General features: G+C 36.5%; 1 protein-coding gene across 2 annotated transcripts in view; it reads right to left on the bottom strand.

The window, feature by feature from the left end:
- The window catches only part of GTF2H2 (general transcription factor IIH subunit 2), a 142,396-nt gene extending 123,449 nt beyond the window's left edge, over positions 1–18,947 (bottom strand). For both annotated transcript variants that reach the window (XM_053701446.1, XM_053701445.1), the window contains exons 1-6: positions 18,857–18,947; positions 13,857–13,932; positions 13,693–13,770; positions 13,411–13,447; positions 11,545–11,631; positions 4,935–4,985 (exon numbers count right to left, since the gene is read on the bottom strand). In XM_053701446.1, coding sequence (XP_053557421.1) covers positions 4,935–4,985; positions 11,545–11,631; positions 13,411–13,447; positions 13,693–13,770; positions 13,857–13,912 — 309 coding nt within the window. In that variant the 5' untranslated portion in view covers positions 13,913–13,932; positions 18,857–18,947. The remainder of the gene's footprint in view (positions 1–4,934; positions 4,986–11,544; positions 11,632–13,410; positions 13,448–13,692; positions 13,771–13,856; positions 13,933–18,856) is intronic.
- Between the last annotated feature and the right edge of the window lie 3,473 nt (positions 18,948–22,420).

A 22,420-nucleotide genomic window follows, 5' to 3' on the forward strand; every position in this document is an offset into this window, starting at 1 on the left:
TATGTATTTCTAAAGTTTTGTAAGGTGACCATATGACAGTTAGATCTTTTTCTTCGCTCAAACAGAAATTTGATTTTAAAAAATTGTATGCTTTTCTTCAAGTTCGTCATTGGTTACAATAGCTTATTCATCACAATGGACGCAAAAGGCAGTGACACAAGGCTTGCTGTTGCATAAAAAAGGGAATTATTCTGTTTTATATTGGTACAATATTTATGTACAAAGAAACAGTGAATTACAATTGCAACAGAAATTGGCTAATTGGATCAGAGAATTTCCTGAAGTCAACGTGTCCCCAATTAAAAATAGCACGTCCAGAGTTATGAAATCCTTTATGTCGGCATTGTGGCACAAGTCACAAATTAAGTTAATCAATATGTATTATTTAACCCCTGACAAAATGGCGGAGTAAAAGAAACTTTATGTCATGTCCAAAATGTATTTTTTTTTCCTGCTAATCACATATGTTTTGGGACTGCCCGAAAATTCAGTAAGTTCTCGGCAAAGATTCATTTTTGGTTGAATAAAATAATAAAAGATAAAAGTCATGCTTCAGAAAAAAAATGTGTAATTTCTTTATGACAGTTTTATTAGAGGCTAAAATAAAAAAATTACAGGAACAGTTCACCCCAAAAAATTCTCCCCTTTAAATTATTCCCAATGATCCATTTTACCTGCTAGAGTGTATTAAATTGTTTACAAGTAGCTCCTTTACTCCTATTTCAGCATTTGAAATAGCTTATTTAGCCTGTGGTATAGCCACCTATACTGAAAGTTTAGATACTGGAGTATAGGCTATTGAATAGCCTAAGTAAACAGAGCCAGCAGAAGAAGTTACACTCTCAGTGGGCTGCAGGATAGTTAAGTAATAAAATGATAATTTTCCATTTTTCTCTCTATGTATTGAGCTTTGGTGTTCCAGACAAATATAAGATAAGGAAGCAAGTGTGTGTACACAAAGTGATAACATAATGAGATCTGATATTACCTTTATGTTCAACCCATTGTGATAGGCTGTGGTTTCAAAGCACAAAACCAGCTACTTCATAAAAACAAATAAACCTGAAAATGCAATTTCTCAAATATTTTATACTCTGCAGCTGGTATAACAAGTCATTCAAAATACATTAATGGAAAAATAATTTTGCAGTGTACTGTCCCTCTGTAATTGCATGTGCTAGTCAAATAATTTTTTTCTTTGTGGAAAAACAGAAAATACCTAGTTGTCTCTGAATTTGTAAATAAAATACAGTTGCAAGCCATTATTGAACAAATGGATATGTCACATAGGGGTTATTGGAGGAAATGGCAAAAATTTATTATTATTATTATTCTTTATTTATAAAGCGCCAACAGATTCCGCAGCGCTGCCCATGGGTACAAGGATAACAGTACAATGGAGAAACAATACGATAAGACAAATTTTTACAGACAAATACAGGGGGAATTGAGGGCCCTATTCCTGTGGGAACTTACAAGTGTGTGTGTGTGTATGTATATATATATATATATATATATATATATATATTTTTTTTTATTTTTTTTTTATTATTATTATTATTATTTTAAAGTAATTTAATTATGGTATATGGATTGTTGTATGCATTTATGAAATGTTAGTAAAATATATGTTAAAGGTCAACAAGTTTTTCTGTTCATTTATACTGAATTCATTTTTTGTTTCTTTTAAATTTATCTGCAGAGGGTTTTAATCTCAGCCTTAAAAATGTATATTTATTTTGATAATGTTATCAATTTGGGTACAAAAATAATTATATATGTAGTCATATATGTGTAACTCGAAGACTGTAAAGATTTGTTTATCGCCTTCTTCGGATTTTGTATTTTAACAACACCTAAATAAAAAAAGAATTTATGTTTAGAGAAAGCAATCCAAAACATGGCTTTCATATAAATGAAGTAAGAAATCAGAAATATATAAGAGCACCACCATGTGGAGGCTGGGTCTATATGAGGCTATGTATAAAGCGCCACAAATTACAAAGTGTCAAAGTTTAAATTAAAAACAGTAACAATTTATTCAGGTATAAAACAGGTATATTCACAGGTGTATTAACAGGTCAAAATAAAAATTAACAATTATCATGGATCCATGAATCACAATACAAATAAACTTGGACACAGAATGATTAAAAAACAAAGGCTAAAAATTAAAAAGTCCCAGTGGCAATATACACATTTACCAGTGGTCTTGACTGTAAAACTGAAGGTTACAATATATGGTAAGGTAAGCTGATAGAGTGAAGTCGCAACAATCAGCCTTGGTATATGGCTACAAACCCGGCTGATGATAGATGTGCTAACACCACGAGTGGATTAACTAGGGGATATTAATCGCCGGTTGGCAGCAATGTAAGGGACTGAATTTGGCGAAACTTGTAAATAGCGAGCGTATGTTTGTTGTGTTAATGAGTAAAAAATATATTTACAGCTCTCGCTGTGGCTGTGAACTTTGTCCAATGATGTTGGACTCCTTATAGGATGGCAATCACGTGACTAGTACACGGAAGGTTCACGCCAGAAATTTTCCCTATGTATTTAACAGTTGTACTCTGTTAGCGGTTTCGTGGTAAAAATAGCAATAGGTGGTGCCTAATATCTTAGTGTAGTGGACATAAAGTGAACAATTGGTGAAGTGGATAAAAAGTGTGGCATGGGTTTCATACATCAAGTTTAGTGGAACCAAGTTAAATGGTTAAACACAGTTTGAAAGATGTAATAGCGCAATTGAGTAGTATAGAAAATCTTCCTAAAACTGACACTGGTATTCTAAAATAAAAAACATTGTGTTCACAGATAGTGTTCAAACATGTGTGTATACATAAACAAATACAAAAAAGTGCTGGTGTAACAATGATATTCTTAAAAAGTGGCAATTATGTGTAAAAAATACGGGTTGAAAAACGTGTTGAAAAAATCGTCTTTTGAAAAAATAATCCAGGTGAAATCCAAAGGTGAGGGTAACTTAAAAACAAATAGAAAAGTACATAAAATCCCAAACGCTTGAACTAAGTTTTAAATAGCCATTCCCATGTCTTGTGTACGAGTGTTGCTAATCTTCTTAGGAGAAAATCTAGTGTTTGATTTCGACAGTGATTCAGAAGAGGTCCTTCTGCCAAAAAGAACTGGTAAGGAGTATTTCGATATTCACACTCTTTTAAAACTATCTACACCATTATCTATTTCTTTTTGGCAGAAGGACCTCTTCTGAATCACCGTCGAAATCAAACACTAGATTTTCTCCTAAGAAGATTAGCAACACTCATACATTGGACAAAGGTCACAGCCACAGCGAGAGCTGTAAATATATTTTTTACTCATTAACACAACAAACATACACTCGCTATTTACAAGTTTCGCCAAATTCAGTCCCTTACATTGCTGCCAACCGGCGATTAATATCCCCTAGTTAATCCACTCGTGGTGTTAGCACATCTATCATCAGCCGGGTTTGTAGCCATATACCAAGGCTGATTGTTGCGACTTCACTCTATCAGCTTACCTTACCATATATTGTAACCTTCAGTTTTACAGTCAAGACCACTGGTAAATGTGTATATTGCCACTGGGACTTTTTAATTTTTAGCCTTTGCTTTTTAATCATTCTGTGTCCAAGTTTATTTGTATTGTGATTCATGGATCCATGATAATTGTTAATTTTTATTTTGACCTGTTAATACACCTGTGAATATACCTGAATAAATTGTTACTGTTTTTAATTTAAACTTTGACACTTTGTAATTTGTGGCGCTTTATACATAGCCTCATATAGACCCAGCCTCCACATGGTGGCGCTCTGATATATTTCAGATTTCTTACTTTATTTGTAAGTTGTCAACTAGGTGTCATCCTATCAGAGCTAGAGGTCTGTCAAACAGCAGGCACTTAGTACACCTCTCCATATTTCATATAAATGAAGTTTATTTAAAAAAATAATTTAAATAATCTATACAAGGTACAAAAGTGAGCGCAAATTTGTATAACCTCAAAGTCAGTGGATTCAGGTCAGGGGCGTAATTACACTTCAATGGGCCCCTGGGCAAAGGCTGTGGGGGGAGCCACCCATTTCAATAGCACCCTTTCTGGCTGTTAACAATAATGAAAATTTAAGCTGGCACCACATAGATACAAAAGGAACTGCTTCGTTGTGACCGTGAGTCATCTTTCGCCCTTGGTTAGTCCAGGTCAGAGGATATACACTCCCTGTACAAATATGGTGGCATGAATTTCTATACAGTAAAACGGTGGGGTCCATTTTGGAAGTCCTGCCACCATATTTGTGAAGGCAAATCCAAGCACTTTCCTTACACCGTGATCCCTTTTTTACAGGTGTAACCTAGGACCCAACAGGACCCCTGTAGTGATGCCACTGCTGATTGACTTCTGCTGCCTACATTTTTTGATTATTTCACAAACTATAATATTATATGCACATGCAATATATCTATACATATGAAAGTAATAAGATATCCCCTGCACTAAAGTAAAAGTGTCAAATAAGAATTTTCTGTTTACAAAGCAGCTTATATACAAATCTGTAATGAAACCGGAGGCATTGTAACAATTACTTATTTTATTGTATTGCTTCAGTCTAACACTGAAATAAAGAGTTCTATCACGATGAAGCAACATTTAAACATATCAAAAATACTGTATGTTTGCCAAAAATATTATGTTAAACTTGTTTAAATTTAAACTGAAACAAAAACAGTAATATCAGTACTTCTTTCTTCTCTGGCTAATAAGTACAAGTCTCACAACTTTATTGGTAGAGAGGGGCATATCTCTACAAGACTGGTTTGTTCTGAATAGGAATATGCACTCTATAAATAAAGAACAAATACTGCAGTGCCCCTTCAATATGTCGGATTTTTCTTAACTGTAAATTAAAATTAGTTAGATATTGTTCGTACCTGACTTATGGGATTTTGATCAAAGTATTCATCCACAAAATATTCCAATAGCTACAAAAAACAAGAAGAGAACATTTGATTAAAAGCAGACATTATTTGCCTAAAATCAATATGAAATGTGATCTATTTTATTCAGCCAAAGTAACAAATCCTAAAACCGTAGGAGCGTTTGCAATATTATCAACTGAGGCCTTTGTTTGAATGGGTACTTAACAGTAATAAAAATAGCATACATGGAAATATTTAAAAAGCAATATCACACTGTTGGTAGTTACAGCAAAACACATTCTCAAAGTACTATCCAGAGGTTCTCCCTAAAACATGAGTTTCATTGGAACATCAGTTCTGTACAAACAGAATAGTGCAATAACAACCAATAGATTTCCATGATGTTTAGAAAACTGTTTTTATAGAACATAACGAAACTCCAAAAAAAAATAATGTATTTGTATATTACCTAAATGTTTCAGGGCAACAACACTCCTTCCTCAGACCAAACTATACACAGTGTATTAACCCCTTGGCGACCGAGGATATGCCAGGCACATCCTACAAAAGGGTGTCAGTTCAGGACCAAGGACGTGCCTGACTGCGGGGCTCCATTTTGATCTCTCCCACAGAGCGATCACTTCCGGTTTCACTCAACGTGAAGCCCAGCAGTCAGGCAGAGCATTGGAAGCCATTGGGTAGGCTTCTGATGCTCTTTAAGTGTGCTAAATGCCTTGGTGGGTCGAGGCACTTAGTAAAATAACATAACATAAAAAAAATGTATTTTTAATAAAATAGTCCAATATAGCCCCCCTCCCCCATGTGGTTTCAAAGATGGCGATGCCCAGTGCAAAATGGGGCTTCTGGGGGTGTCCCTAGCCTGCCTCATCATAGGGGCAGACTAGGGTCATCCAATCTGAGCTTGCCCCTATAATTTAATTTTTAATAATAAAATATCCCATTTGTCGGATCATCTCAATATTTGTAAATATTGACTCTGACCGGTGTGGATAAGAGTGTGAGAGAGAGAGTGTGAGAGAGAGAGTGTGAGAGAGAGAGTGTGAGAGAGAGAGTGTGAGAGAGAGAGTGTGAGAGAGAGAGTGTGAGAGAGAGAGTGTGAGAGAGAGAGTGTGAGAGAGAGTGTGAGAGAGAGAGTGTGAGAGAGAGAGTGTGAGAGAGAGAGTGTGAGAGAGAGAGCGTGAGAGATTTAATATATTTGTTAAAAATTGTGAGACCCAAAAGGTTCTTTTCAGAGCCATTAACCCCTAGCTTGCCAGTGATCACTATAAATCACTGGCAGTAGCACAGCAGCAGTTTTTTGCTCTCTGTGTATTTTTTTAGGGGTTAATATTTTTTAGTAATTTTTTGTGAAACCCAAAGTCTCTTTTTAGGGCCATTTAGCTAGTTTAAATTAATGTTTGTAAAAAAATAGTGAGACCCAAAGGCCCTTTTCAGAGCCATTAACCCCTAGCTTGCCAGTGATCACTATAAATCATTGACAGTAGCAAAGCAGCAATTTTTTGCTCTCTTTGCATTTTTTAGGGGTTAATTTTTTTTTGTCATTTTTTTTAGAGCCAAAGGCTCTTTTCAGAGCCATTTAGTCAATGTATGTAATTTAAATTTAAATTTTGTGTTGATTTTTTTTTACAATTTTTTTTTTCTCTGTGACAGATAAAAATAAATCATGTCACAGAGAACATATAGTGCTGAGGAGGCGTATGCCATCCTTGCGTCAGAGTCAGACACCTATATGTCTGACTCAGACCCCAATTTTGACCCTGACATATGCTCAGATACATCATTAGATACAGTCTCAACTGATAGTGATGTATCTGTGGCTGCTAGCCCCCCCCCCCCCCCCCCCCGCCAGAAGGAGACGTGTTGCTGCCATTGCTGCTGAAGAGTGGGTAACGCCTCATCACCAGAGGCCAGATATCCCACCCTTCACTGCAAATCCTGGCATCAATGTGGATGTGGCAGGATTTAACCCCCAGCAGTTTATGGAGGTGTTTCTGGGCGATGATATATTGGGGAACATTGTTGCCCAAACTAATTTATATGCCCATCAAGTCCATGCTGCAAAGCCTGACACTTTTTTGGAAAAGCAGCAATGGGCACCCATCAATGTGCCAGAATTGAAAAAATTCTGGGCATTGACTATGCCGATGGTCATCATAAAGAAACCCTCCATCCGCTCCAACTGGAGCAGTAGCCCCATTTGCTCTACCCCCATTTTCTCCCAGAGCATATCGAGGAAGAGGTATGAAATGATTCTACATTTCATGCACTTCAGCGACAACAGCCTGTGCCCCCCTAGGGAGCATCCCCAGTTTGACAGGCTGTACAAAATCCACCCCCTGATTACCCGCTTTACTGCCAGGTTTGCAGAGGCTTATACGCCTCGAAGGAATATATGAGTGGACGTGGATGAATCCCTGATGAAGTATAAGGGAAGGCTGGGATTCAAGCAGTATATTCCTTCCAAGCGCTCCAGGTATAGAGTAAAGGTGTATAAGCTCTGTGAGAGCGAGACTGGGTATACTCAGGCCTTCCGGGCGTACGAGGGAAAGGATATCCACCTTGACCCTCCAGGATGCCCAGAACGTATGGGAACCACTGGCAAGATTGTCTGGAACCTGATTTTACCCCTGATGAACAAAGGGTACCACTTGTATGTAGACAATTTTTATACAAGTTTCCTTTTGTTCAAGCTACTGTATTGTTTTGATACAGTAGCTTGCGGTACAATTCAAAAGAACCGTGCAGGTTTCCGAGGAACTTGCACGCACCCGGCTACGAAGGGGGGAGACCTCAGCTCTGCGCCAAGAGGAGCTGTTGGCAGTTAAGTACAGAGACAAGAAGGATGTATACCTTCTTACCACTATCCACACAGAGAGGTGTGGAGGTCTCTGTACGTGGCAGAGCTGAGAGCTCAATGAAGCCAGTGTGCATCAAGGCTTATAACCGGCATATGGGTGGGGTTGATCTAGCAGATCAGCTGCTGCAGCCCTACCTAATTATGCGGAAGACAAGGGCCTGGTACAAAAAGGTTGCAATTTACTTATTGCAGATTGCAACCCACAACGCTTTTTTGTTCAAAAAGCAAACCCCGAAATGAAACTGACTATTTTAAAGTTTCAGCTCCAGATCATTTCGGGGATTTTGTACCAAGATGTTGGGGCTACCCATTTTATTTTCCAAATCCCCCCTACTGCAACAAAGCAGAATCCTCAGAAAAAAAAAAATGCAGAGTTTCACTATTCTATTTTTTATAAATTCTAAATATGGTGCTGTATTTTACCAAAACCTCTGTCAAACCTATGCATGGGGGGTATGGGTGTACTCAGGGGGGTCTTGCAGAAAACAACCTGGAGTGTTTTCTTGCAATAACTTACAACAGACTCTCCTAGATCATAGTCAAAAAGCAATGTGTGTGAAAAAATGAAAATTTAAAAAATTACCACCATACACTTTCTCCAATTTTTTTGGCTAAAACAGTTGCATCAAAGCACTCCATATACAATACCTTGGGGTGTTAATGTTTCAAATATATACACTTTCATGGCAATAAATAAAACTGGGGTATGCAATAGGTCCCAAACTCATACAATTGTCACTGAACCTTCCCAAAATCCTGGAAAACCTATGCATGGGGGGCATGGGTGTACTCAGGGGGCTTGCAGAAAACAACATAGAGTGTTTTCTTGCAATAACTTACAACAGGCTCTCCTAAATCATAGTCAAAAAGCAATGTGTGTGTAAAAATGAAAATTGATAATTACCACCATACACTTTCTCCAATTTTTTTGGCTAAAATAGTTGCATCAAAAGGCATCAAAACACTCCATATACAATTCATTGGGGTGTCAACTTTTCATATATATATGCACATTCATGGCAAGCAAATAAATTGGGTTATGTAAAAAGGCCACCAAAAAGAAGATAGGCAAAGAAGATATGTTAAATGTGAAAAAAATCAAACACATATCAGAAGTTTGGCATTGCACCCCCAAGCAAGCCAACAAACCTATGCATAGGTGGTATCACTGTACTCAGGTGTTGCTGCACACATAGTGGGGTCTTCTTTGGCTGTAATACATAACAAGAGCTGAGAATCCATGCCTAAAGTACAATGTGTGTTAAAAATAACACAAAAAAATGTCTGCCCAATAGTTTGACAAAGACTGGTGGTTGAATTAGTGCATGGAAAGTGTTAAAATACCAACTTTTCAAATACCCAAGGGTGTCTACTTTTCAAAAATATATGGTTTGATGGGGGTAAATTACATTGGCCGGCTTCAGAAATATCCTAAATAGGACATGGGTACATGGGATGTGAAAATTCCAAATTGGAAAACTGGAATGCGCCCCCTAAAATTAAGGCCTTTTAGCCCCCTGAGAACCTGACAAACCTATTCATGGGTGATATCACTGTACTCAGGAGATGTTGTTGAACACATATTGAGGTGTTTTTTGTCACTAACACATAACAGGAACTGAGAATCCATGCCTAAAGTACGTGTGTGAAAAATAACACAAAAAAATGACTACCCAAAAGTTTGACAAAGACTGGTGGTTGAATTAGTGCATGGAAAGTGTTAAAATACCAGCATTTCAAATACCCTAGGGTGTCTTTTCAGAAAAACTGGAATGTGCCCCCTAAAAATAAGGCCTTTAAGCCCCCAGAGAACCTGAAACACCTATACATGGGTGGTATCACCGTACTCAGGAGATGTTGCTGAACACACATTGGGGTGTTATTTGGCAGTAACCATTAACGTTCCCAGTAAAAGTATTTTTAAATTGCTATTTTGTCAAAAAAATCACCACTTTTTTTTTCTCTCTTTAAAACTTTTGCATAGATTGGTGGTAAAATGGTTGCATGAAAAGAGTCAAAATACCCCAAGTGTAATACCTTGGGTTGTCTTCTTTTAAAAAAAATATATACATGTGAAGGGTTATTCAGGGATTCCTGACAGATATCAATTTTAAAATGTAACTATAGCTAATTTTGGAAAAAAAATAGGTTTGGAAATGCCCTATAATTTGCAAAAAAAACAAAGAGCATGTAAACATTGGGTATTTCTAAACTCAGGAGAAAATTTAGAAACTATTTAGCATGGGTGTTTATTGGTGGTTTTAAATGTGTAACAGATTTTGGGGGTCAAAGTTAGAAAAAGTGTGTTTTTTTCATCATATTTTATAAAAAAAATTAAAGTAAATTATAAGATATGAAAATAATAGTATCTTTAGAAAGTTAATTTAATGGCGAGAAAAACTGTATATAATATGCGTGGGTACAGTAAATAAGTAAAAGGAAAATTACAGCTAAACACACACTCTGCAGAAATGTAAAAATACCCTGGTCCCAAATGGTGAGAAAATTGGAAAGTGCTGTGGTCACTAAGGGGATAATAGAGATTAACCCTTTAAGTGCGAAGCACATTCCCACCTGGGTGCTAAGCTTTTTTAAGTTTAAGTTGGGGGGGGGGGTTAACTTTTTTTTTAATTTTCTTTCAGATCCCCAAGACTTAAAGGTTAGGCGATTACCTTTCCAACTGTGGGTCTTGGGGGTCTGTAGCTGCTTAGATGCCTGAGATACAGGCTTCTAAGCAGCATGCCCCCTGCTCCTATACTTAACATTGTTAAGTATAAATAAAGTTGCGCTGTGACGTCATCACGTCATTGCACATGACGTCACCGCGCAAAACGTGAAGCCCCGGCGATGCCTCTCACTATGCAGGCGGATCGCCGGCGTAGGAGAGGGTGGGAGCCCAAGATCTCCCTCAAAGTGGGAGAGTGTTAGTGACGGCTTTGAGCCATCGTTCGCACCAGAGTGGGAAACTCTGCGACGGCTCAGAGCCGTCGTTAGCGCTCAAGGGGTTTTAAAGGGACATGAAACGCACATTTTTTCTTTCATGATTTAGATAGAGAATGCCATTTTAAACAACTTTCTAATTTACTTCTATTATCTAATTTGCTTCATTCTCTTGATATCATTTGTTGAAAAGCATATCTAGATAGGCTCAGTAGCTGCTGATTGGTTGCTGCACAAAGATACCTTGTGTGATTGGCTCACCCATGTGCATTGCTATTTCTTTAGCAAAGGATATCTAAAGAATTAAGCAAATTAAATAATAGAAGTAAATTGGAATGTTGTTTAAAATGTTATTCTCTATCTTAAATAGTAAATGTCCATATAAAACCACTAATTACCCATGTGACCAATCTAATTTGCATACATTTGACATGATTCAAGTAGTCACACTTATGACCACAGTAATAAATAACGGACATGTTCATCTGCATGTATGGCTATATAGGCCGTTTCATTCTTAACAACCATACCAACAATATTAGCACTTTCAAAATTATATGGGTAAATTGATATTAGTACATCGTCATATATTAAATACCAAGAGCAGTGACATTATGATCAAATAATAATCAAATTACAGGCATTAGTAATTGAACACTGACTTAGTGGTTGTTATGGTAATTGTAAAGAAAACGCTGTCTATGCTGATAGAAAAAAAATTCCTATAACTATAAAATAAAACTCCTTATCTGAAAGTTAGTTTAGCTATCCTTAGAAAAGTCACTAAATGCTGGCTCTTTTTACCTTCAAAGTACATGTAAGTCTGTTAGGTTTCAAATCTTGATCTTCCATTGTTCTTGATGCATCAATTACAACAAAAAGGTGGCGCATCTGGTAGGGTTAATAAAATATACATTATATAAATTGAAAAGATACATTTAATAAAATACTGTTTTGTGGAAAATAGGACAAAATAGCATATGAAGTATTTAACCCCTTAACTTCTGTGCCATTCCAACCCCTGTGCTGTTTTGGAGTTTTTAGATGCTGCTTATATTTACACCCGACTTGAAAAAAGCTATTTTTTCAGTAAGAAACCCAAACACATTATATATTGGGGCGGTTTCAGCAGACCCCGCATAATCAAACTATACATGACATGAGAACTCTATAATAATCCTCATATAAGGACCTTTGGGTATAGTTAGCTAACTCTGATGTGCATATAGGTGCTGCCATGAGCTTCTACTCAAATAAATGCACATTTATTCATGCCCAGTGATCGCCTGGCTATTAAACCCTATAAATATTTTAATAAACAAGATTGCAAATGATGATGTCTGTGTGTTTTTTAATTTATATTAGGGCCTTTGAGTATATTTATATGACTTGCATGTGCACATAGGGGCTCTAACAAGCAATGACCCTCCACTCAAGTAAATGCACATTTATTCACGCCATCTAATTAATATTACCACAGTGATCACATGCAGATTAAAATGTATACAAGCGCTTTATTTTAAAGATGGGCTTTATAAGAAGGGGTCATGTTTTTTTTTGAAGGACTGTTGTAAAGGACAGACTTAAAGAGACACTAAACCCATCATAAAAGTTACCTCCATTAGCCAGATCAATATAAATACGTACTTTTTGTAAATATCATTGCGCTTCATATGTTTACCCTTTCTGAGTAATCATCACCCGAAATTTAATAGAATTCCGAACCCACCACCGGCAATAACTTCTAATCCTCCAATGGAGACTGATAACCCAAGTTATCAACATGGCGGATTATCGCCGCTATGCGCATGCGCGATTTTAGCAAACGTCACTGGAAGAAAACATACAAGCCGCTTATGGCTCAATGTGGAGTGAGTGAAAGGATATGTGCATGCGCGGGTAGACAAATCGATTTGCGCATGCGAACAGTGACAACATCTCAAGTTAATGAGATGCAAAGTGAAAGGATATGCGCATGCACGGGTAGACAAATCGATTTGCGCATGCGAACAGTGACATCTTAAGTTAATGAGATGCAATTATTGAAATTACTACCGTTACGTTTGTTGTATCGTGCGCCTCCCATATTTGAGGGTTGGCTGATATGACGCAATAGACGATTATTAAAATGAATATTTTTCATGTTTAGAAACTTCGTTTCAGACTACAAATAGGTATGTGAGGATATGTAAACATGTTACATATGATATTGATGGTAAGTTGGTGGGAAAAAAACAAAAGTTTTGGAATCCTTTAAAGGGATATGAAAGACATTTTTTTTTCTTTTCCAATTTACTTCTATTATCTAATTTGAAATCTAGGTAGGCTCAGGAGCTGCTGATTGGTGGATGCACATAAATGCCTCATGTTATTGGCCCAACACCTTTAGCTAGCTCACTGCTGCTTCTTCAACAAAGGATACCAAGAGAACATAGAACATTAGATAATAGAAGCAATTTGGAAAGTTGTCTAAAATTGTATAATCTAACTAAACCATTATAGGAAAAAAATGGGTTTCATGTCCCTTTAAAAAAACTTAGAAAACACCATTCTTTAGTATGTGTATGAAAAGTCCCCTTTAGTAATGAGTTGTCAAAATAATTATCCAGTTTAGAGTTTATGTTAAAGAAAAAATAAAGTTGCTAGATAAGAGACAAATTCAATTCTTACCATTCCTAGTCTAACTTGGCCATGATGCTCAAAGACCCTAGAAGAGATACATATTATTTGATCATTTAGTTGTAAAACATTGCATTTTACCATTAACACTTTGTTGTCATTTTCTATAGAATAAAACATAGAATTGTAGCTTGTTACAGCAGATAAGAGCCAAATGGCCGACCAAGTCTGCCCATATTTCTTCTGAAGGGTAAGTTTAGTTCATTCTTAGGATAACCTTGTGTATATCACAGGCATGTTTGAACTCGATAGGGTAATAAATAATAAACTTACCTTTTTCTTTTGTCTTTGAAAAGAATTTCATCAATTGTGGCTTTCAAGGACCCAGACTCATCTTCCTTAAGCACCTCCCTGTAGTTTGCAAAATATAAAAGATAAATATGAAGTAAAAAAAAAAAAAGTAAAGAGTCACAGATATCAGCCACTATAGAACTTACCATGTTCTTTCATAGCCACCTTCCCATCGCTTGGTTTTCTCTGGCTCTTCATCCATGTTTTATCAGACTCGCAGATCTTTTTTTTGCAAAACAAAAAAATAAATAATATATAAGAAAACTTATTTTTCTTCTCAAATATTCTGTGAATGTAATGTTTAGTGGTTATATTATTTTAGTTGATTTATAACCATATTAAATGACATGCTCTAATCTGTTAGAAAATGTAATTTTAAGACTATCGACTGAGGTGTGTTTAACCCCGGCAAAGCACCGAGCAGTATTTCTACTGTAAGTTTAACCCATTAGTGCTGATAGTCTTAAAATTGCATGCTCTAATGGATTAGAGTATGTCGATTTTTGTCAATAATGGCCCTTTAATCTCATTGTTGTTTCTTATTGAAAAATACATGGACATTGACCTAAAGTAATGAGTGCACTCAAATGCTTGTTTGTGCTAGGGGTATGTCAGACACATGTAGCCAGGACCGCAGCAGTAAACAGTAAATCTGTATGCAATAGTCTGGATTCACTGTTTACTTGAAGCTGCGATCAGATATTCCGGATAACTGCACGTGTGCAATTTTGCATATAATCTGACAGTAGTCAAGGTAATGTGCTACACATAAAATACATAGGCTGTATTGGCTGCACTAGATGCCAATCAAACTATTAATAATGATATTTAGGGATAAAAGCTGTAATATAGTGAAATAAGTTATGCATAATTTACCATTACTTTAATTACTGATTTTTTTATACTGCAGATATTTATTTATACCCAAAGCTATTTGCTGATGTTTCCAAATAGGGATTACAGTTTAATTATACCCATTTATAAGTCTATGTTGTTTTCAGGCATTTGTAAAGAAAATTAGGAGGGAAAAAGACTACTGCAAGAAGCAGCAGTGAAAATAGTGTACTTCTGTAAAGACATTTGTTTGACTTTATTCAAAAGTTCTGTCATTTTCTGCCACCCGTGTTCTTCATAGTTCATTGACTACATATATATTTCCCTTTGCATCCACAAGATGTCTCTACAAGCAAAAACAATCATCCATGTATACTGAGCACTGTAGTGAATATTAAAGGGAAAGTCTACTTGGAAATTGTTATTGTTTAAAAAGAGAGACAATCCCTTTATTACCCATTCCCCAGTTTTGCATAACTAACTGTTATATTAATATACATACTTTCTAGCTCTACGATTACCTGTATATAACCCTCTACTAGATGCACTCAGACTGCCCCTTTCTTGGTGCTTTTTACAAACTTGCATTTTAGCCAATGAGTGATGGTTTCTGCATAAATCCACGGGAGTGAGCACAATGTTATCTATATGCCACACATGAACTAACACTTTCTGACAGCGGTTAAACACACAGGAGTATAGGGTCAATAGTCTTAAAATTACATGCTCTAACAGAGTATGTAATATTTTTTTACTATAATTGCCCTTTAATTTGCATTCTGGCGTGGGCAAATGGACTACCTGTTTCTCTTGCATTCACTAAACACTAATCCAGCTCATCTTACTCTAGAAGATTATGACATTAAAAGGACAGTTCACTCAAAAATGTTCTCCCATTTAAATTATTCAATGTTACCATTGTTTACAAGTAGCTCCTTTACTCCTATTTCAGCATTTGTGGTATACATGTGGTATCCCCACCTATACTGAACGTTTCTATACTAAGTCTAGGCTATTGATAAGCCTTTGTAAACACAGCCAGCAGAATAAATTACACTCTCAGTGGGGTGCAGTATAGTTAAGTAATATTCCATTGTTCTCTCTATGTATTGAGATTTAGTTTTCCATACAAATATAAGATAATGAAGCAAGTGTGTGTACACAAAGTGATAACATAATGAGATCTGATATTACCTGAAGCCCAACCCATTGTAATAGGCTGTGGTTTCAAAGCACAAAACCAGCTACTTCATATAGACAAATAAACCTGAAAATGCAATTACTCAAATATGTTATACTCTGCAGCTGGTATAGCTAATCTTTGAAAATCCCTTTAAGCTAGATATACTTTTCTGTAGAGATGCAGACCCTTTGTAGGCCTGTGACAGAAAGTAATGGACAAAGCAAAAATTAAGTATAAAAAAAAAAAAAAGGTAAAATTCTTTTAAGATGAATAATACATATTGTAATGATTTCCATTAATTATAACCCACTGATTAGTGGGATTTTTTTGTTACAACAATAAAACAGACTGGAGATTACTGTAATTCAGTAGTTCTCATATTCTTTATTTTTTTTGCATTCTAGCTCTCCTAATTTTAATATTGTGGTCTTATACATGAAAAAATCTAAAAAAAAAAATGTAATCAAACTTACAATTGTAAAAAAGAACAAATAAAAAGTAAACATATATTTGACATGCAACATATATGCCTTTTTTTTTGCTGGTTCCTTAAAGGGACACTGAACCCAAATTTTTCCTTTCATGAGTCAGATAGAGCATGCAATTTTAAGCAACTTTCTAATTTACTCCTATCATCAAATTTTCTTCCTTCTCTTGGTATCTTTATTTGAAATGCAAGAATGTAAGTTTAGATGCCGGCCCATTTTTGGTGAATAACCTTTGTTATTCTTGCTGATTGGTGGATAAATTCATCCACCAATAAAAAAGTGCTGTACAGAGTACTGAAACAAAAAAGAAGCTTAGATACCTTCTTTTTCAAATAAAGATAGCAAGTGAACAAAGAAAAAATTATAATAGGAGTAAATTAGAAAGTTGCTTAAAATTGCATGCTCTATCTGAATCACAAAAGAAAAAAATTGTGTTCAGTGTCCCTTTAAAGTGTTCTCACAAATCAAAGTACCTTTTACTCAAACTGTGACAACCGAAGCCTGAACTGTGACTCAAAGTATGTGAACTACAAATTAGCACTAAAATTATATTACAATACCATGAGCATAGTTTTCAAAGCTGCATACATTTCTGGATCAGTCATGATCAGCACATAGTAGTTGTATCTGAAAGATTTTGACCCATGAAATACTCTTAGCATATTATTAGAACGTATCATTCATGTGTTATGTGTGCATGTGAGGTACAGTCAAGACACTGCACACAGTGCAAATGATATCTAGATGTATAACTTACATCCATAGGTCAAGAAATGTATTTATCAGTTATAAGCCTTATGCTTTATATTTAGCACTTTCATTCAGAAGGGTCAGGTGGCTGCCATTTCCAGTAATCTATCTTTGTTTTCCACTACAAAGACTTAAAGGGACACTGAACCCATTTTTTTTCTTTCATGATACAGATAGAGCATGCAATTTTAAGCAACTTTCTAATTTACTCCTATTATCATACATGTTCTTCATTCTCTTGCTATGTTTATTTGAAAAGCAAAAAAGTAAGTTAAAGGGACAGTTTACTCAAAAATTTTCTCCCCTTTAATTTGTTCCCAATGATCCACTTTATCTGCTGGAGTGTATTAAATTGTTTACAGGTAGCTCCTTTACCCTTATATTGGCATTTGAAATTGTTGATTTAGCATGTAGTATCCCCACCTATTCTAAAAGTTTGTGGCCGCGCGTACCAGCTATAGATAAGCTTTGTAAACACAGCCAGCAGAAGAAATTACACTCCCAGTGCGATATAGCAGAGATAAGGTAATAAAATGTTGATTTTCCATTGTTCTCTCAAAGTACTGGTGATTGTTTTAAGGACAGATATAAGATAAAGAAGCAGGTATATTTGCACAATGTGATACAGTAATGAGATCGGATTATACCTACAAGCTCAACCCATTTTATTAGGTTCTGGCTTCAAAACACAAAATCAGAGCTTTAATATACACAAATAAGCCTTAAAAAGCTAATTTTCATACATTTTTTTACTCTGCAGTTGGTAAAAAAAGCAATTGTAAACACATTAAGGGAAAAACTATTTTACAGTATACTGTTCCTTTAAGAAGCCGGCCCATGTTTGGTTCACAACCTGGGTTGTCCTTGCTGATTGCGCAGCACCAATAAACAAGTGCTGCCCAGGGATTGAACCAAAAATTGCCTGGCTCCTTAGATTAGATGCCTTCTTTTTCAAATAAAGATAGCAAGAGAACAAAGAAAATTTGATAATAGGAGTAAATTAGAAAGTTGCTTAAAATTGCATGCTCTGACTCATGAAAGAAAACAATTGGGTTTAGTGTCCATTTAAAAGGGACAGTCTAATCAAGATTAAACTTTCATGATTCAGATAGGGCATGTCCTTTTAAGCAACTTTCCAATGTACTTTTATCATCACATTTGCTTTGTTCTCTTGGTATTCTTCGTTGAAAGCTAAACCTAGGTATATGCTAATTTTTAAGCCCTTGAAGGCCGCATCTTATCTCAGTGCATTTTGACCGTTTTTCACAGATAGTGAGCAGTAGTTCACGTGTGCTATATATAATATATATATATATATATATATATATATATATATATATATATATATATATATATATAAAAAACAATGTGCTCATTCCTGTGGAGTTATTTATGAGTCCGCACTGATTGGCTAAAATGCAAGTCTGTCAAAAGAACTGAAATAAGTGGGCAGTCTGCAGAGACTTAGATGCAAGATTATCAGAGAGGTAAAAACTGTAATATACGTGTTGGTTATGCAAAACTGGAGAATGGGTAATAAAAAGATTATCTATCTTTTTAAACAATAAAAAATCTGGAATAGACTGTCCCTTTAAATTCTGAGCTCTGATAAACTGAACTGGATAATGATTTATATATGACTGAGGGTTGGAACGTTAGGACAGTAATGAGCCTACTATGATTAACTTGTGTCTGGTGTTGGCAGAAATCTAAACCCAGCTCTGTACACTAACTGCACCTTACTGAGAGCTATATTTCCCCACACATTACCTACCTGCCCTACATCATTATAGAAGCTTCCTGCTCTATGCGATAACATTGAAAGACGCTTCGTTATAATACATATTTTGACCATCCTCAATTCCTAAACATCAGTACCTACTATACCTACCGCTCGCTCACACGTATATCACTTCAGTGTCCTGAATAGTCACATAATCTCTCTCTTCATAGGTCTTGACTTGGTACGTGCACAATATTGTCCCGCCGGAGACTGTAGTCTAAGAATAAGAGTTCCGCTTTCTGACAGTACTCAGCGCACTGTCTGTAGCTTTATTACATATTTGTAAAACCACATTGCTGCACTAAAGGGTGACCGTTTTTGACACCTGGATGTCTATCACTAAAGTCCAGCTATTATACAGTTTAACTGAAGTCAAGCGATTAAAACTTTATTTCTTTAATGGTTGCTGCTACAGTCCATCCCTCTTTAAAGTGAAAGTAAATCCTAGCGTTTTACAAACGCTAGGATTTACTATTGAAACAAATAAAGGGGACTTTCATTCATGAAGTATAAGATACTTCATATAGAAAGCTCCTTTATTTGATTCAATAGTAAATCCTAGCGATTTACTTTCACTTTAAAAGGACCCTCTGACATCACAGCAGTCACGTGACCACAGTGATCACATCATGGTCCAGAGAGTTGAGGAAGCAGAAGGGTGGGAGACTTAAATCAATAGAACAGTTTTGTTTTATTTCTGCAGCTGTGTGCTGTGTCAGTTGTTATCTGGGCTTATGCTGGACATGGAAGAAACACTAATGTGACAATTTAGTGAGAACAATTTGTGTTTCATGAAGCAAGAAGCTGGGATCCTGATTAGAGGCTGCTTTATAACAGACAGCCTGAGATTTGTAGATAGTCTTGTTTCATTTCTGGGAACCTCATCTGTGCCTTGGATTTGTGCTAGAAACATGAAGACCTGGGTGTGGGAAAATATTGCACATGATTTTTTTTTATTATTTTTTTTTTTAATCATTTATCTTGTAGGAGAGAAGCTGTCTGGGACTTCATATGAACAATGAGAAACCACTAAGATAAGTAAAACTGAATTTGCTAACTATTTATACACAAATTGTTGTCTTTTGCATGTTTGTGAGGGTATCAGTTATTACATAATAAGTGAAAATCAGCAAAAAATGTAAGCTTTATATTTTAACTTGCATTTCAAAATTAAATAAATGTATAAGAAAAGGAAAGAGTTAATTATCTTATATTATAACTATATATCTTAACTACCTTCTGTTAATGTTGCTCACTACATTATGATTGACCCCAAGGTATTATGGAAGGGAAGGGGTTAATAGCTGTTATGTGTATGACTGATGGGGAGGAGTTAATGATAGTTTTCTGTGTTACTGGTATGAATGGGCATTATTATCTCTCCCTGTGTGTACACGTGTGTGTCTCTCTGTGTATGTTCCTTTCTCTGAGTCAGAGACACAGAAAGACTGACAGGGACACACCATATAATCTGTCTGTCTTTCTGTGTCTTTCCCTTTCTGTGTGTCTATCTCTCCCTCTCTGTCACTTTTCTCGCTCTTTCTGTCACTCTTTTTATACTCTTTCACATTCTCCATATCTATCTCTGTCACTTTTTTTCTGTCTCTCATGTTCTCTGTCCCTCTCTCTCTGTGTCACTCTTGCTGTCTCTCACTTTGTCTCTCTGTCTGTCACTCTCTCACACTGTTGCTGTCACTCTCTCTTGCTGTCACTCTCATGCTTTTTCTCTCTTTTGCTGTCACTCTCTCTTGCTGTCACTCTCATGCTTTTTCTCTCTTTTGCTGTCACTCTCTTGCTGTCGCTCTCATGCTTTTACTCTCTTTCGCTGTATCTCTTTGTCATTCTCTCTTGCTGTCACTCTGTCTATCTTTATTGCGCTCTCTCTCTTGCTGTCACTCTGCCTCTATCTTTCTTGCTGTCTCTGTCTTTGTCTCTCTCTCTTTTTCTGTCTCTCTGTGTCTATCACACTCTGTCACTTTCCATCTCTTGCTGTCACACTATCTGTCTCTCTATCCCTCTCTCTGTCTCTTGCTGTCACACTCTCTTGTGTGCTCCTCCCTTTTTTTTTATCTTTTTCTTTCTCTCTTTTTCTCTTTCTCTCTTTTTCTCTTTCTCTCTTTTTCTCTTTCTCTCTTTTTCTCTTTCTCTCTCTCTCGTTTTCTCTCTCTCGCTGTCTGTCTCACTTTCTCTCGATGTTGCTCTCGCTGCCGTTCTTTCTCTCTCTCCCCCCCCCCCCCTTTTTTTTTTCTTTTATTTAGAACCATCCAATGGGTACAAAATACAGAAAGTAGATTTGATGCCACACAGGGCAAAAATAAGAGTACAAACATTATACACATAGACCGTGTACACGTTAAATTCAACCAACAAATGAATATGTGCCCTCCTATGACCATTCTTTTGAAATTTTTTCACATTACTTTTCTCTGTTGTGGTCAAACACAGTGTGGATAGGCGCTAAAAGCAGAGTTAGACCAGTCAAATAATAAAATTAAAAAGTTTAACTTAAAAATTCACCATTTTAAAATAAAATATAAAACAATTCTAAAATATATATTTCTATATACAGTATCTCACAAAAGTGAGTACACCCCTCACATTTTTGTAAATATTTTATTATATCTTTTCATGTGACAACACTGAAGAAATTACATTTTGCTACAATGTTAAGTGGTGAGTGTACATCCTGTATAACAGTGTAAATTTGCTGTCCCCTCAAAATAATTCAACACACAGCCATTAATGTCTAAACCGTTGGCAACAAAAGTGAGTACACCCCTAAATGGAAATGTTCAAATTGGGCCCAATTAGCCATTTTCCCTCCCCGGTGTCATGTGACTCATTAGTGTTACAATGTCTCAGGTGTGAATGGGGAGCAGGTGAGTTAAATTTGGTGTTATCACTCTCCCACTCACTCATACTGGTCACTGGAAGTTCAACATGGCACCTCATGGCAAAGGACTCTCTGAATATCTGAAAAAAAGATTTGTTGCTATACAAAAAAATTGCCTAGACTGTAAGAAGATTGCCAAGACCCTGAAACTGAGCTGCAGCACGGTGGGCAAGACTATACAGTGGTTTTACTTAACAGGTTCCACTCAAAACAGGCCTTGCCATGGTCGACCAAAGAAGTTGAGTGCACATGCCCAGCGTCATATCAGGAGGTTGTCTTTGGGAAATAGACGTATGAGTGCTGCCAGCATTGCTGCAGAGGTTGAAGGGGTGGGGGGTCAGCCTGTCACTGTTTAGACCATACGCCGCACACTGCATCAAATTGGTCTGCATGGCTGTCGTCCCAGAAGGAAGTCTCTTCTAAGGATGATGGACAAGAAAGCCCGGAAATAGTTTGCTGAAGACAAGCAGACTAAGGACATGGATTACTGGAACCATGTCCTGTGGTCCGATGAGACCAAGATAAACTTATTTGGTTCAGATGGTGTCAAGCGTGTGTGGTGGCAACCAGGTGAGGAGTACAAAGACAAGTGTGTCTTGCCCACAGTCAAGCATGGTGGTGGGAGTGTCATGCTCTAGGCCTGCATGAGTGCTGCCTGCACTGGGGAGCTACAGTCCATTGAGGGAACCATGAATGCCAACATGTACTGTGACATACTGAAGCAGAGCATAATCCCCTCCCTTTGGAGACTGGGCCGCAGTGCAGTATTCCAACATGAT

Source organism: Bombina bombina, chromosome 2 (genome assembly GCF_027579735.1).
Source record: "Bombina bombina isolate aBomBom1 chromosome 2, aBomBom1.pri, whole genome shotgun sequence".
NCBI lineage: Eukaryota > Metazoa > Chordata > Amphibia > Anura > Bombinatoridae > Bombina > Bombina bombina.